This window comes from Amphibalanus amphitrite, unplaced genomic scaffold (genome assembly GCF_019059575.1).
Source record: "Amphibalanus amphitrite isolate SeventyFive unplaced genomic scaffold, NRLGWU_Aamphi_draft 000025F_arrow, whole genome shotgun sequence".
NCBI classification, from domain to species: Eukaryota; Metazoa; Arthropoda; class Thecostraca; order Balanomorpha; family Balanidae; genus Amphibalanus; species Amphibalanus amphitrite.
In genome coordinates this window covers 659,273-674,593 of record NW_024881521.1, presented here as the reverse complement: position 1 = coordinate 674,593, position 15,321 = coordinate 659,273, and the positions used below count along the sequence as shown (strand labels likewise).

The window sequence follows — 15,321 nt, the reverse complement described above, 5'->3', positions numbered from 1 at the left end:
CTAAAGCTGACTCAAAATCAACTTTTGGAATGCGATGCAAGTTGGCTCGCATGCTAAAAACATGCAGACTCGCTTGTTAGATGGTATTGTGGGTCACTCAGCTTAGATTGTATTATTTGATTTGAAAGAAACCCGAAAAACCAAAAACTCGCAACCCGCATGCGAGGTCCAGTGTGGGGCGGCCTTCGCCCCAGTGGGGGGGGGGGCATATGTTACCACCCTGTCGCGTTTTTGGCGTGTGAATAAAAAACCGCGGCGCATAGCGCCGCGCCGCTTGGGGTAGCTTTTAGTACATCAATTTTGGACAATGTGTGAAATTTTTGACCCCAGGTCATGTCAGGTCAGGTCACCAGGTCAAGTTAACTGACCAAGCCTAAAACAAAGTTTGCAATCATGTCCAGCTTGCAGTGTTTGTCAGAAAGGTTTTAAACTTGGTGTAGAGGTGGCAAAAGATGAAAATTTTGGGAACCAGACTCGAACCAGACCCGGCTGGACATTTCTGGAACCAGTCGGACCCGGTCTTAGTTGGAATCGGAACCAGTTGGACCCGTTCCCCAAAAGTCAATTAATACAAACTACTTGTGGGTATCATTAGTTGCATCATGTAAAACAGCCTTTTCCCACTGGGAATACTCGTGAGCTACTGTGTGCAAAGAAACATTCACTTCATTCACTTCATATTTTGCAATAATGTGCAGTGTGCAAGATGTATAGTTAATGTTAGGACCCGGTTGGACCCGTCAGAAAATTTCCAGGAACCGGTCTGGACCCATATGGGTCCAGACTGGTTCTTTGGACCGGGTCCTCGGGTCCACATTTTGCCACCTCTAACTTGGTGGATTGCATGATGTTATGAGCGCCTACAATTTGTATATCTCCGATTTTTTATATCTGTGACCTAAGGCCAGGTCAGTGGCGTGACTTTTCCATTACAAGTCATTGGAGAAAAATGAAAATGCCTCTAGATCCGTGTGTACGCAAAGGAACAGTCCAAATATTTCAGAATCACAATGATTTGGACCACCCGTGATGACCAAGGTGTCATTTTTGCTGATAGCCTCTAGAAAGGTCATCCGAGGTCATTTGAGGCTACAAACAGATTTTTGCCAATAACTCGCGATTGGAAAGAGATAGAACGCTGGAGATGGTCTCATTGTGTTTGTCTTGTTGAGACGCATCGATTGATATGCAACATGACCTTTTCCGGCCAGGTCATGACCTTGACCTGAGGTCAAATTTTCAAGTTGACCTTTCAAGGTCAAATTATAGTTCATTCGACGCGTCTCGGCGAGAGGAACACGATTCTGGCAATAAAAATGTCGTGGCTTTTTGTAATCGAAAGTTATTGTCGAAAAACACTTTTCGTAAAAACAGCTATTTTTGGAGTTTTTGCCCTCTGGAGGCTAAACCGTTGACCTGAGGTCAATTTTGATAATGACTTTATCAAAAGAAGAGTTCAAAAGCTATCGATTGCTTTTCCATGCGTTTTTCTAGCTACCATTGATCCTGAGAAAACGGCATATTTTCTGAAAAATATAATGACCATTGGCAGATTTTGACCTTTGATGACCTCTGGTGACCCCAATATTGCTCTAAGATAAAAAATGACTGAAATACTTTCAAACGTACACATTGAGAGCTATCGACTGCTTTTTACCGCGTCTTTCTAGCCCTCTTAGTTTTTGAGTTAGAGGTGGGTGGTAACATATGCCCCCCCCTCACTAGGGCGAAGTTGGCTGAGACCGCCACTGGGGCGCGGGTTAAGCTAGGTACTCTGTGATTTCATTAATTCTGCCGGGCACAAGCGGCGTATGGGTGTTTTGTGTTGTAAAGCTATCAACAGCAGTGCGTAGTGCACTGTAGCTGCGGCGGTGTGTTTTCCGCCGCTGCCCGTCTGCATGGTGAGCATGTGCGTGTACACCTGTGAATGGCGCGGTTGGTAGCGGCCGATGCTGACACCCCTCCCCCCCCCCCCCCTCCCGGCCAGGTGCGCCGGCTGAGCTCGGACGCAGACGACGACGTCACCACTGGCGAGGAGCAGGAGCCCGGTGTGAAGCGGCCGCGAAAGAGGCTCGGCCGGCCGCCCAAGAAGGACCCCAGCCTGCTACAGAAGAAGAAACGACGCGCCATCGACGGCCTGCTCAAGAAGAAGCCGTCGCTGACAGTCAAGGAGCTGCTGGAGCAGAAGAAGGCGCACAGAGAGCTGCAGCGGGCCGCCGAGACGCCGCCCCCGGCTCAGCCACCGGCGGCCGCGGCAGAACCGGCGGCGGAGACCGTCAATGGTAAGCTGGGATTTGTGGATTTTATTCGGCATGATCGAGTATGATCTAGAGTACTGATTATGAGACTAGAGTATGATCGAGTAAACCATTTATATGACCCCATAAACGATCAAATGTCCTCGCTAATCCAGTTAAAGTCAGGGCACGCTTATATTGGACTGGAACTCATGATGCGCGGTGGGCGCGGATTCAGATGTGGGCTTTTTGGGATGTAATGATTAATGTGTGGAGTGGAGTGCCGTGGACAGCTGCTGGTGGGTGTCGGGCTAGGGGAGACGGCGGGCTGTACGGTCTGCTGCGCGGCGTCTTGGTGTTATTTTTGTCAACTTAAGCGGAGGTGAACGGCCGTTGCTTGAGCGAACACCACTGAAAGGGTCATTTCCGTTGTTGGGATTGCGAGGTTGCGAGGCATGGACCGAAATAACGCAGTGCGGGTAGTCGAGCGTCAGAAAGTCGGTGCCTTGATTTATGAGGTCACCGTGCTCCTGCTGTGGACGCTACCCGTTCCAAAGCTGCCTGCTGCAGTAATTGAGGTGTCAGGTCGACAGGGAATCACCCGTTCTGTGATTTTCCCGACGGATTAATGTGTCCTTCCCTGTCTTTTCCCTCATTCTCTGTCTGCATCCCACGTCTTCCAGTGACCATATCCATACTTGAATTATAAACTGACGCGTATCTTCTCTCCTTCCAGCCGCGGAGGCCCCCACGAATGGCACCGCCCAGACCAACGGTCATGACGGCTCGCGCGACTCGATGGACGAGACGATCGCCCACGTTGTGGCGGCGGCGGCGCGCCAGGCCGGCTCGTCGCCGGCGACAGGGGGTGCCGAGCGGTCGTCACCGCCGCCCCCGCCCGCCGCCAGGAAGGTCTCGTCATCGTCCAACAGTGAGTTGAATCAGCCAAGAGTGTATGCAGGGCTAATGTTACTCAGCGCTGGTTTTATAACGTCAACAGTCGATGTCTTGAAAATTATGCTCAGTTTTCAGTCATAACTACTTACTTTTCCTTTTTCACACCGCTTTCGTGACCGACTTTTTAGCCAGCCCTAAGCCCATTGCCGGCCGGCTTTATTGCTGGGCCACCTGGGAACATCCCGAAGACCAGCCTTATTACAATTGACCACTTCTCCTCTGCCCACAGCCAACAATTCGTCCAGTAACAGCGGCGGCGACAGCAGCAGCAGCGACGACAGCAGCGGTGACGACAGCAGCAGCAGCTCGGACGAGGAGGAGGGCGCCGAGCCGGAGGGAACCGAGGGAGAGCCGGAGCCGGAGCCGGAGCGGTGCCGCCGCCCCTCCGAGGACGACCTGCCGCACCTGACTCCGGAGCTGGCGCAGCTCGTCACCGCCATCAAGGCGGCCGCCGAGCTGGCCGGTCGCAGTGGAGAGGGAAAGATGAAGTTCTTCACGCCCGAGGTCAACAAGATGCTGCTCAAGTGAGTCGGGTGGGAGGGATAGCTAGGTTGACTGGTGAGACTTGGTGTTCGGAAACTGAGTCTTTTTAGATGTTGAATTGCAGTTGTTGAGTGATGATGTAGCAGTACTTTCATATGCCAGTATATCAGCTCAGCAACCGATGCGGTGCCACAGGACCCGGAAGCACGTCTCAATGCCTTGGCCATTCCTGTACCCGTCCGTTGATGTATCGAGCTGTTTCGATCCAGGGAATCAGTATATTAGCTCACCGCTCCCCTCCCTTCGCATTTGCCTCATTATCGACTTGGTATTGACCGACCCAGGGGCTGGACGCTGGGGTCGCTAAGTGTATCAACCCACCTCCCTCCCCCTTTTTCCCATTGGCCTCATTATCGACGCAATACTGTCCGACCAAGGGACTCGAATAGCCATGTGTAGTAAACCTCCGTTTCCTCTTTCTCCTTCCGCCCAGTCATAGGTATCGATCTTATGCTGTTCGATCCAGGGATCAGGGACTGGAATCACCGCGTGTATTAACCCCCGTTCTCCCCGTCCCCTTCCGCTGCAGTATCGAGCTACGATGTCAGCAGGAGCTGCGGAGAAACGACCGGCAGGCGGTGTACCTACATCTGGCGGCCCACCTGCCCTGTGGTACCCAGACACTCATCAAACGGGCCAAACAGCTGGTACTGGATGAGGAGAAGACTGTCATACGGCGGCCGCTCAACAGGTCAGACGGGAGAGGGTATAGGTGGCTATGTGGCTAGACAGAGCGAGGGACGGCTCATGGTTCAAAATATTAGCCAGGCTCGGTAAGGTTTATTGTCTAGACAGTCTGAGTAAGGACGGCTCGATGGCAGATTTTCGAGCGGACCCGCTATATCCGCTGACTCCGGCATAGAACCCGGAAGGCGGTGTATAGTGTTTACTGTCTAACCATGGTTCGCTGCCGGGTGCCCCGTGCCGATGCCTCGTTCATGTGCTGCGCGACTGTTAACCTCTCGGCAGTGTGGTGTCTTGGGTCGTTAATCACAGTTATACCGCTGGTGCCACCGGAAATGCCTGCTCCGCGTTGCAGTATGCAGCTATCGCGTGAATGCCAACTGGTAGCAGGGTCAACGCGTCGCGATATCCCCTTCCGTCTGGTATACGACCTAATATCGAGACCGGGGCCTCTTGCTTTTGTGTATAATCGTATGCTGATGTTTGGCATGTCTTCTTTTGACAGGTTGAAGGAATCCATCGCAGCAACTATGCCCGGTCTCAAGGAGAGATATGCTGAGGACTGCAAAAAGGTCATGGAAGCCAAGTAAGTGACATTTTTTTGATACAATTTATGAAACGCTGCCCGTAGTTTCCTTCGAAACCCCATTACATTTTGCGATAGTTTAAGGTTACTTTTTGTCCGTTTCTCATGGGTGTAAAGTTATTTCCATATTTAACCTGAGCGTTGCATAAGATGTGAACAGCAGTATCGTCAGTCAAAAGACAGAAACCGTTCTGTTCGCGATGCCGCGTTGCCGTATGCTGGTCCAGTTGTTAAATTCGCCTTTTAGGCCGTATTCTGAGCTGTGCCTATTCTCTGCGCAGCCCCAACAATTACTGGGAGCTGTATTACCAATTTTGGTAAGAGCACACGCAGTGAACCTCTCAGAGAGAGGAAGGGAGTGGAGCTGCTTGGGTGTGGGTCGGTTATGGTGCTCCTCTTTACTCTGCCTGCTGGCGCCTCTTTGGTTTGTGTGTCTGGTGTGGGGTGCAACTCAGAGATGCAATATTTGATTTGCAGCCAAAATCAGGAGTGTCTACGGCGTTGGGCGACGAGTTTCGACGCGGTTTTTCGATTTTGGCGGCCGCTCTGTCGATGGACAGACTGGTGCCTCGATTCCTTATTTGCAGCGTTGCCGGACGTTCGTCAATATTGCATCTCTGTGACGGTTGTGGCGATGTGAGAGTGACTCTGTGTACTAACTGACACGCGGAGCACGGTGGAGGTTGAAGGAGGCGGGACGCCCACCAGCCGGTGTCCGTCCTTTTTTACTGCCACCGAGGGGTCCGGTAGGACCCGAGCTGGGCTAGAGCGTGACAGTGGCGACGGCACTGTGGACCGCTGATTGCCTCCGCCGCCACCGCTGCCACTACCGCCCTTGCCGCTGCTGGGCTGATGCTGCTGTAGCTTTCTCAAGTGAAGCAGTGTCTGTCTTAGCTGTAGCAGCCTAGCTTACTCGGTGGCACTCAGTAAATTAAATGCATCGAACAGTCTGTGCTCAGCTGAAGTGAACTTCCATCGTCACCCCTAACTACATTTCCGCAAGCTGCAGTTCATCGTCATCGTCATCGTCATAGTCATCGTCATCATCACCATCACCATCATCACCATGTTCATAATCGGGCTGCACGCTGTTCTTTGGGCCCTCAGTGTTGCACATAATACTGCCGGCGTGTGGGGACGTGTTCATATACTAGTCAGCTTTAGAATTCATAATAGAAGCTAGCGCTAGCAACAGATTGTGTGGTAGCTCAGAAGACTTGGCTCATAAGATTGGTGAAGAATCTTCAATATAGTGCCTAGGCTCTGATGTTGATACTCATAGTGGATATAACTTCCCACTTTTTTGAGAGAATGAATTCAACATAACTGTGCAATATGCAACACAATGTGACCCATGATCTTCGTTCACATATTCCTAGAATTTAAGCTGCATGCCACGATAGGCTCTGCTTGCAGTATATTTAATATTCGCCGTACCATACCCGGTATACCGTGCAGTATTTGACCCGCTCCGGCCGACAGGGAGCTGCCGATGCCCGACTCGAAGAAGGCCGAGCAGCCGGCCGGCGCGCCCGACGCCAAGCCGCCCGCCCTGCCCAGGAAACGGTTCCGCTGGAACGATACCACCAGGTGGAGTGAAATAAAGGGACTGGGCAGGGTGGGGGTAATCAGTGGGGCTCTATTGTGCGTCGACTGGATTGATTGGCCATTCTGCGCCTGGCAGGGGAGGGATGGTTTGGATGGGGTGGGTATTCAGTTGGCTGAACTGTGTAGAGTGTTTTGATGGTGTGTCTGTATTTAGTTTTAGCTTCATTCATTCATTCATTCATTCATTCATTCATTCATTCATTCATTTATTCATTCATTCATTCACTCATTCGTTGTCTCATTAAATTTCCAGCTCAAATCGGCACCTTCTCCCCTCTGACCTCCCCGCTCTCCGCTCACAGGGAGCACCTGCACCGTGTCATCGAGGTACGCGCCCACTCGTTCAAGATGCTCAAGAAGCGGCAGGGCTCTGTGGAGGAGTTCCTCAAGACGTTCCTGGACACGGACGTGCTGCCCCTCTGGGAGAAGGGCTGGATGACGGGCCGCGAGCTGATGAAGCGCTGCCTGCCCGTCTTCCAGGAGGAGATCAAGTGAGTTGGTGTGCTGTGTGCCGCCTGTTCCGGGCCCCGCTGGCTGCTCGGCCGGGGTGGGTGCGGTGAACACGGCTCGGTGGCTGGTGGTGGCGGTGCGGGAGTTGTGATATGTTTGCTGATGTGGATAATGGTATCAGGCGTTGTCATATTATCAGGGAAGGGCTCGCGGTGATCCTCAGGAAACCGGTACAAATTTATTGGTATCCTGGCGATCTAGTTCAAACGGGTGGTACAATGCCGCAATGCAATACAAATTAGCTGATTTCGGTGACAGTAGGTGTTCAGTGCGCTTCTTGTAAACTTATTATTTTTCATGTAATTCTTATGGACAATTGTTTATAATTCGGCCGAGCTCAATATATCTGAGGCCGGTGCTGATGTTGAATGCTTCTGATGTTGCACGCTTTTGTTTGTCTTGTCGTTGATTTTGAGCACTTTTTGCATGCCTGCATGCCGCATGTTATGGGTTCGGATGGGGAATGCTCTAATTCGGGCTGGGTTATCTGCTATGATGTTTGGTTTTTGGATGTTGTTTTGTGTGAGTGTGTATATACGAGTGCGCTCCCCGGAAAAAAAAAAATGAACTTGGTGGTGGTGGTATGAACTGTCCGGTGCTCAATGGCGTGGAACCCGAGCTTGCTTGCCTGTTTCCCTGGCATACTAATTTGATGTGAATGCGCCTCAAGTGCTGTTGTATTCTATGTAATTTCGATTGTATGTGTGAACGCATGTTTCTGACTTTAAATGAGCCTGCTTAACTTAATCGGAATACACCAGAGGCCTTGTCCTCAAAATAATATAATGGCCTGAACGCCACCAGCCCGCCGCCTTGTATTTCCAATACCCTTTTTTGTATGTTTGTTAAACCTTATCCTTTAAATGCTGCAAACCTGATCCTGAATATATGGTGAGATTAATGCCTGTTTGAATGGTGAGATTAGTTTGTCTCTGAAGCAATATATGTATTTTTTCGGTAAGCACGGTGAGCCCTCACGGAGGGGTGGCGGCCGTGTGTTGGCGGAGCCACCAAGCGGGCAACGGTAGTCGGGCCGGTATAAGACTGTCCATGGCCGCGTATTCAAGCCGGTATGAGACGGTCTACATAGGATAGTATGGCCGCGGTGTGTCGCCTCCCGCCGCGGCAGAGACGACCCCCGCGCCACCCCATCGCCAGTGTCGGCTATTGTGGCGTGGCGACCAAACACCTGTCGCGGCTGATACGTAGTCGGGCCGGTGGTGGAGTCAGATTTAGGACGACTGGGGGACGGCGGGGAGGGGGCTGCTCGAGAGGCACCCTTCAAACACTGGGTGACCTGATGAGCGGAAAATTCCATATGAAGATCCGCGGGGAACGTATGAAGGTCAGGGATGCCGAGCCGTGGAAATTTCAGACGGCTCCGGCTGCGGCTCCGCACCCCTGATGAAGGCAGGAGAACAAAGGCAGCAGTGCGAGAGTCGGCATCCGTTCCTGCGACTAGCTGATTGGTCTGTGGTCAGGTTTTGAGGTGCGGGAATCTTGAGGAACGGGAGCCCGACATACTACGGGGAACATAACCATAACACAACATTTGGTTACTTAATCATTGACGATCTTTAGGGCAGATGGCATGGCCGGTGATTGTCATTTGTACATCCACGAGAGTACGAGCAATGGACTAATATCACCTTCACTAGACGGGCTTCATGAGTCGTCTGATGTCGCACAAATTCTCCATTTCGCCTGGCCAGTTCAAATTGTCTAACATGACTCATTCAACACGAAAAACACTAGGTTAAGTCAAGCCCCAGACAGCTACTCGCGCTATTTGGCTCACCGATGAATGACCAGAAATGTCGCGTTATATGTCCATTGAGTCGCCGCAACTCTCTTTAATATCGTCTTGATGACTTTAAGCGTTGTGACGTTAGTTTGGCATGTCCCACTCCCAGCGAAGAAGTTCATTCAATCGGACTTACCATGATTTTCTGAAGCTGTGTTGAGGGTTGATTTCTGCTTCACGCTGCATGCATCACAACGTCTTGTGTGTCTGTAGGTCCGTCTCATTTTGCTTTCTGTTGCAAAAAAATCGTCTGACTTTCTGTTTGGCTGACCCTAGCGACCTGTGTGCCCGCAGGAAGAAGACCCGCCCCGGTATGAAGGTGACCGGCACTCCTCCGCGGAAGGTGGGACGTCCTCCCAGCGACTCCGGCTCCAGGCACGCAGCGCGCACGGCCTCGCCACGACCACGACCGACCAGTCCGGCGGCCAAGGCGGCCCGCGTCGCCTCCCCACAGCCGGCGCCGCCGCCTCCGGCCGCTGCCCGCATCCTGCCGAGCAGCCCTGACCGGCCGGCGGCCCCGGCTCCCGCTGCCGCACCGCCGGCGCCGGCGCCACCTCTAGCCGCCCCCGTCAAACGGGCAGCCTCTCCGAGTAAAACACCCACCACCGCCGGCCAGTCTGACCCGGGCAAGGCGCCGGCAGCCTCGGCGGCCAACGGGGCGTCACCTACCGCAACTGGCCCAACCCCCACGCCAGCCGCGGCGGCGGAGACCAAACTGCCTGCCGACGAGAAACCCGTGATGGTGGCCGGTCCTCCGCCACTCGACCAGCTCTGGAAGTCGTTCACGCCGTCTATGTCCGTGGAAATGATGGCGCTGCTGTTACAGGAGCAGATTCGAGAAATGCGCTCACATCTGGCACGGAAAATGGCCGATACTGGAGGCCAGAGCAGTCCAGAGATCGTCAGGTGGGTGGATGCCTAGATTGGAGAGAGTGAGTGAGGGAGGGCGCGGGTACCGGAGGACAGCAGTACTGAGGTCGTCAGGTAGTTAGAGGGAAGGGGAAGAAGAGAACGAGAGGGAAACACTACGCGTCGCGAATGTTGATGATATCGCACATGGGCATGTTTTGCCTGATGATTCTTCATTAGTTGACGGGTTCCGTGTTTGTCTGTTTACAGGTATAAGGCGGAGTTGAAACGGCTCCAGACTGCCTTTGATGACGCCACCAACTTACAACGAAAGACGATGAAGAAGAAGCGCAGTCCAAAGCCGGAGTCTGATAGCTCAAAGCCTTCGGGGCCCGGCCGCAAACCAGGCGAGAAGCGACCAAAGCACTCGCATCCCTCAAGCGGCGGATCTGAGCGGAGCTCTGCACCTCCAGCCGCCCATCAGGCCGCTCATCAGACGACCCGGCCTACCAGCCCGAAACACCGGCTCCAGAACGGTGGGACCCCGCCGGCGGCTGCGGCGGCGCCTTCTGCGCCCGCTGCCACCCCTCCCGCCGCGCCGGCCAGGGATCCGGCTGCAGCCAGTCCTGCCGTCACCTCTGCCCCGAGCGCCGTGCCCGCTGCGCCGGTGGCCGCGGCGGCGCCCCCTGCCGCAACAGTACCTCCGGTGGAAACTCCGGCGGTGACGTCAGGATTTCAGCTGGAGCTGGAGAAACTGCGGCAGGGGATGAGCAGCTCGGCTCAGCGTTCTCACGAGCAACGACAGCAGGAGGCGGCTGCCGCTGCTAATGCCTCCGCCGCCGCTGCCGCTGCTAACGCCTCATCTGCCGCTCCCGCCGCCACCCCCGCCGATCGGTCGCCACCGCGCCGCGCCAGTCTCAGTGGCGCCGGCGGGCCGCCGCTGCTGCCGTCCCCGGAGCAGCTGCGGGCCGCCGAGCCTCGCGCGCCGGCCGCGCCGCAGCAGCCCGCCGCCGACCGTCACCACAGCCCCAAGAAGATCCACCTGTATGGCAGATCTCAGAGCCAGCCGACGGCTGCGGCCGGGGTCGAGCCGACGGACGACGAGGCAGCGACAGCAGCCGCAGCTGCAACCGCCGCCGCGGAGGCAGAGAAAAAGAAACGCTTCCGGGAGATCAATGAAGCCGAAATGAACGACGCGGTGGCTTCCATCATGGGTGGCAGCGAGGCAGACTTCTCGCTGTGTGTGAGCCCGGAGCCGACGGTGGGCCGGCGACGCACCAGCTCGGAGTCTGGCACTCCGACCACGGCTGCGGCCGACCTGTCTGTGCGCCGGCCGAGCACGGACAGTCTGACGGAGCGGCTGGCGGCGCTGGACAGCGCCGGTGACGGCCGTGTATCAGCACCCTGGGAGGAGGAGGTGATAGGGGGACGGACTGTCGGGGGCGACCGCGGCGGCTCGGTGATCAGCAGAGGGGGCGGGGAGGACAGTGGTGTCAGGGACGAGGCGCCCGAGCGGGCCCGGACAGCCAGTGCGGACAGTGTGGGAGCGGCCGCCATGGATGCGATCCTGAGCGGTCGGCAGGCGAGCACGGACAGTATCACAAACAGTTTCTTCTCGCCGCTGACGGACGGGGAGCGCCGCCCCAGTGGTGAGTGCTGGTCGGAGCCGGCTGAGACCGCCAGAGCCGGCCGGCGCTCCAGTCTGACGGACGGTCGGGGCGGCGGAGACTCCCGCCGGCAGCCACCGGTGCCAGAGCCGCCCGCCGAGCCGCCGCCCCCGCCGCCGCCCCCGCCCCAGCCGCCCCCGCCGCCGCCCGAGCCGCCCGCCGACCAGGGTCTGGACCTGTCTGGTGGCGGTGGCCAGCTGAACGAGGAGCTCGACTGTGTGATCAAGGACCTGATGAGCTTCAACCAGCTGAAGGAGGCAGCCTCTCCGCCGGCACGCAGCAGCATTCTCCAGCTGGCGGCGCGCCAGGCGGACATTTTCTCCCCGGAGGGCACGTCAGTGGGCTCGCCGTTCAGTGGCACCCATTCGTCGCCGTTCTCGCCGGAGATGCAGCCAGTATCGCCGGCACGATCTGTGGCCACCAATCTTCAGAGCGGTTTTGCGCCGTCCCGTTCTGCGGTTCTGGCAGCGTTTGAGGGCGGCTCGGCGCCTCAGCAGCCGACCCGTCAGCAGCCGCAGCAGCAGCAGCCGGCTGTATCCCGCTCAGCCTTCAGTCCGGACCCGTACGGCGGCGGACACCGGCCGGGTGGCGGCGGGGCCCGCGCCGATCCGGCGCCCCGCTCCAGGATTGAGCAGGCCGAGGGTCTGATGGCGCACTTTGCGCCGCGCGCTGACCCGGCGCCGCCGCCGCCGGCGCCCAACCCGCCGTCACCGGCCTCGCCACACCACCGCCCGCCGGTGTTCGCGCAGCACGGCGTGGGCCGCGCGGACCCCCAGCTGACGGGTGGGTTCGGCTCGAGACATGAGCAGGCGGTCAGCCAACAAAGCGGGCGGCGGGACTCCACCTTCAGTCAGCCCAGCCCCAGGCAAGAACCGCACTTCAACCAGCCCAGTCCGAGGCAAGAACCTCATTTCAGTCAGCCGAGCCCGCGACAAGAACCTCACTTCAGCCAGCCAAGTCCGCGGCAGGAGCCACACTTCAGCCAACCCAGTGCACGGCAGGAGTCGCATTTTAGCCAGCCCAGTGCTCGCCAAGAGACGCATTTCAGCCATCGCAGTCCGCGGCAGGAGCCGCAGCTTATTCAGAGGAGTCCGCGGCAAGAGCCTCATGCGGGCCATCCGAGTCCACGGCAGGAGTCCTACATGAACCAGCCCAGTCCCCGCCAGGATCCCCACTTGAATCACCCGAGTCCCCGGCAAGATCATCATTTGAACCATCCCAGTCCCCGCCAGGATTCCCATATGAATCACCCTAGTCCCCGTCAGGACCATCATTTGAATCATCCTAGTCCTCGCCAAGATCATCATTTGAATCATCCCAGCCCTCGGCAGGATTCCCATTTGAATCACCCCAGTCCTCGGCAGGAGCCCCACCTTTCTCACCAGGGACTCCGCCAGGACCCCCATCTCACCCATCAGAGCTCCCGTCAGGACCCCCACCTGCTCTCTCACCAGAGTCCCCGCCAGGAGAGTCGCCTTTCCCGCTCCGACTCTCAGCTCTCACATGGCTCGCCACGACAGGAGCCACCACTGGGACTCAGCTCACGGCGGGACTCGTTCGGTCAGTCGACTCTCCGCCCAGAGTCGCTCCCGAGTCAGTCCGGCGGCCGGCGTGACTCCCTGAGTCAGCCCACCTCCAGACATGACCCCGCCCTTGGTCATCTGTCTCGAGATCTCGGCTCGGCGTCGTCACGTCACGACCTGCTCGGTCACGCCGTGTCTCGTCACGATTCGGCCGCCTCCCGGACCGACCCCCTGGCCCAGCTGAGCCAGGCGGCAGGCCGCGCGCAGCCCCACTACCCGGGTGTATCTGCCGGGTCGGCGGGCCGCCGCAGCTCGCTGCCCCGTCAGGACTCGGCCCCAACCAGCGGTCAGTCGGGACTGTACGCGGCTGGTGAGCCGGCGAGGGATGTGCTCAGTGCAGCGCTGAGTGCGGCGCTCGGCGGCCGGCCGGCAGCCCCGGCGGCGGCGCGGCCGGCACCGCAGCAGCAGCAGCAGCGACGGATTGTGGACGGCTCCCCAGCCGCGCCAGAGAGGAGTAGTGCGGCAGCGAGTGCTGCTCAGCGGATGCCTTCGTACTACACTGCGGACGGTGAGTTGGTCCGCTGGAGTGTCGGACGAGGGAGAGCAATGACATAAACACGTCAACACATTGCTTCGGTCACGGTCATGAGACAATATATGGCAGGCGCATATCTCCCGCTCCGTGATTTGGAGATAGGTTGTTATTTCAATGCGTTGGGCCTTGCTACATGACATTTTTGAACCAATATGCTGCACTTAAGACGTTTTTGTCTACGGTTCTCACTGATCGGCTTTCTTACTCCGTATACGCTCGACGATAGCGGCCAATCTAACGTCCTCCGTCTTCCCACCTGACGTTGCCCGTGTCTCCTCCGCAGTGTCCCCTCGGCGTCCGTCGGCTTCCGACGCGCTGCTGGCCGGCCGGACGGGCGTCGTCCCTTCCTCGGCCGCGGCGGCGGCACTGCTCTCCCAGCAGCGCGACTATGCAGCGGCCGGTCTGCTGCCGCAGTTCCAGACGGCGGTCACCTCGCAGCCGCAGCAGTTCCGAGGCGCGGCTGCACTGCCAGATCTGGTCAGTAGGGGAGTGGGGTGGGAATTTCAGCCTGCTTATGGCAGTGTTTCATTTTTCAGCCTTTTTGGTGGCAAATCACACCTAATGGGGAAAATATTTTCATCCCTAAAATATGAATGACCGACTTTACTTCATCTCTGAAAAGAGTTTCATGTATTCCCAACAGCCAGTTCACTTGTCACTTGACAGTTGATGCACCCGCATCCTTTTGTTCCACACCCTGTCAAGATCCTGACATGAAATCCTGGTTTATCAGTTAGCATAAAAATTGGCATTACACCATTTTACAAAAATACTGCAGTTATTTTCCTTCTTTTTTTCTCATCCTAGGTTTTTTTTCTTCATCGGCACACCCAACCAATATCCAATTTTAGAACACTGGGTGACATTCGTTCCCTAGCGATGGTGTTTTATATTCTTTTGTATAGGTGGCTTTGTGCTGAGCTGGGGGTGCCCGGGCGCAGCAAATCCGCCGCCGCCCTAGCGGTGACCTTGACCTCCGCCGTCTGTTGCGGCTCCAAAGCCAAGCGGGTGTGGAATTGGGAGAGCTCGGGCAGCCCCAATCTTGGCACAAAGTTCCACCTATGTATTTTTGTGTGTATGCTCAACCAGAAATGCGAACTAACCAGGTCATCCTCGAATGCCACTTCACATATTCGTTCGCTGGAACCCAGTGCGCCCTGTCTTGACCGTTACTTACCATGTCTCTCGCTCCTTTCAGTCTCGCCAGCCGTCGGGCCTGTACCACCAGCAGTTCCTGGACCAATTGGGAGAGTATGGCGCCCAGCACCTCAGTCAGGCCGGTACGTGGCGAGAGAGATAAACGGTCAGCTGCTTGCACACGTTCTAAACTCAGTCTGCATTTGCAACCTATCTTGCCAAATGCTGTAACCATACCCGAGTTGCCCAACTACCATGCCAGACTGTGATGGCTGTTACCGTAACCATGGCAACAGCTTTGTTTGACAGTGACTTGTCGCCTGTTCCAGACCAGCTGCGTCGGCGGCAGCGGTTGCAGCAGGAGCAGCAGCAGCAGCAGCGGCAGCAGTACCCGTTCTGACGCTCCCCGCGGCGCCTCCTGCCTGTACAGTATGTCCGTGTGTGTGTGTGAGCCGACCAGACAGTTTTTGAACGTGTGTAGCCGGCCGCGTCGGCCGCAGCCCAGTGCCAGCCGCGGCGGGAAGGGAGGGCCCGGTACGCCCACCCGCCGTCCGCCATCCCTGCGTCATCTATACAACTGTTTATACATGATGCAATACATGTTATTTTGTTGCAAAACAA

General features: G+C 56.5%; 1 protein-coding gene across 2 annotated transcripts in view; it reads left to right on the top strand.

Annotated features, from left to right (window-relative positions):
* LOC122393769 (nascent polypeptide-associated complex subunit alpha, muscle-specific form-like) overlaps positions 1 to 15,321 on the top strand; it is a 19,873-nt gene extending 4,552 nt beyond the window's left edge. The window contains exons 5-17 of one of the 2 annotated variants that reach the window (XM_043390121.1): positions 1,988 to 2,282; positions 2,974 to 3,168; positions 3,424 to 3,718; positions 4,267 to 4,428; positions 4,927 to 5,007; positions 5,289 to 5,324; positions 6,490 to 6,597; positions 6,918 to 7,106; positions 9,224 to 9,835; positions 10,049 to 13,536; positions 13,847 to 14,040; positions 14,762 to 14,843; positions 15,030 to 15,321. In XM_043390121.1, the coding sequence (XP_043246056.1) occupies positions 1,988 to 2,282; positions 2,974 to 3,168; positions 3,424 to 3,718; positions 4,267 to 4,428; positions 4,927 to 5,007; positions 5,289 to 5,324; positions 6,490 to 6,597; positions 6,918 to 7,106; positions 9,224 to 9,835; positions 10,049 to 13,536; positions 13,847 to 14,040; positions 14,762 to 14,843; positions 15,030 to 15,100 (5,808 nt within the window). In that variant the 3' untranslated portion in view covers positions 15,101 to 15,321. The remainder of the gene's footprint in view (positions 1 to 1,987; positions 2,283 to 2,973; positions 3,169 to 3,423; positions 3,719 to 4,266; positions 4,429 to 4,926; positions 5,008 to 5,288; positions 5,325 to 6,489; positions 6,598 to 6,917; positions 7,107 to 9,223; positions 9,836 to 10,048; positions 13,537 to 13,846; positions 14,041 to 14,761; positions 14,844 to 15,029) is intronic. The other variant, XM_043390131.1, reaches the window with a different exon arrangement.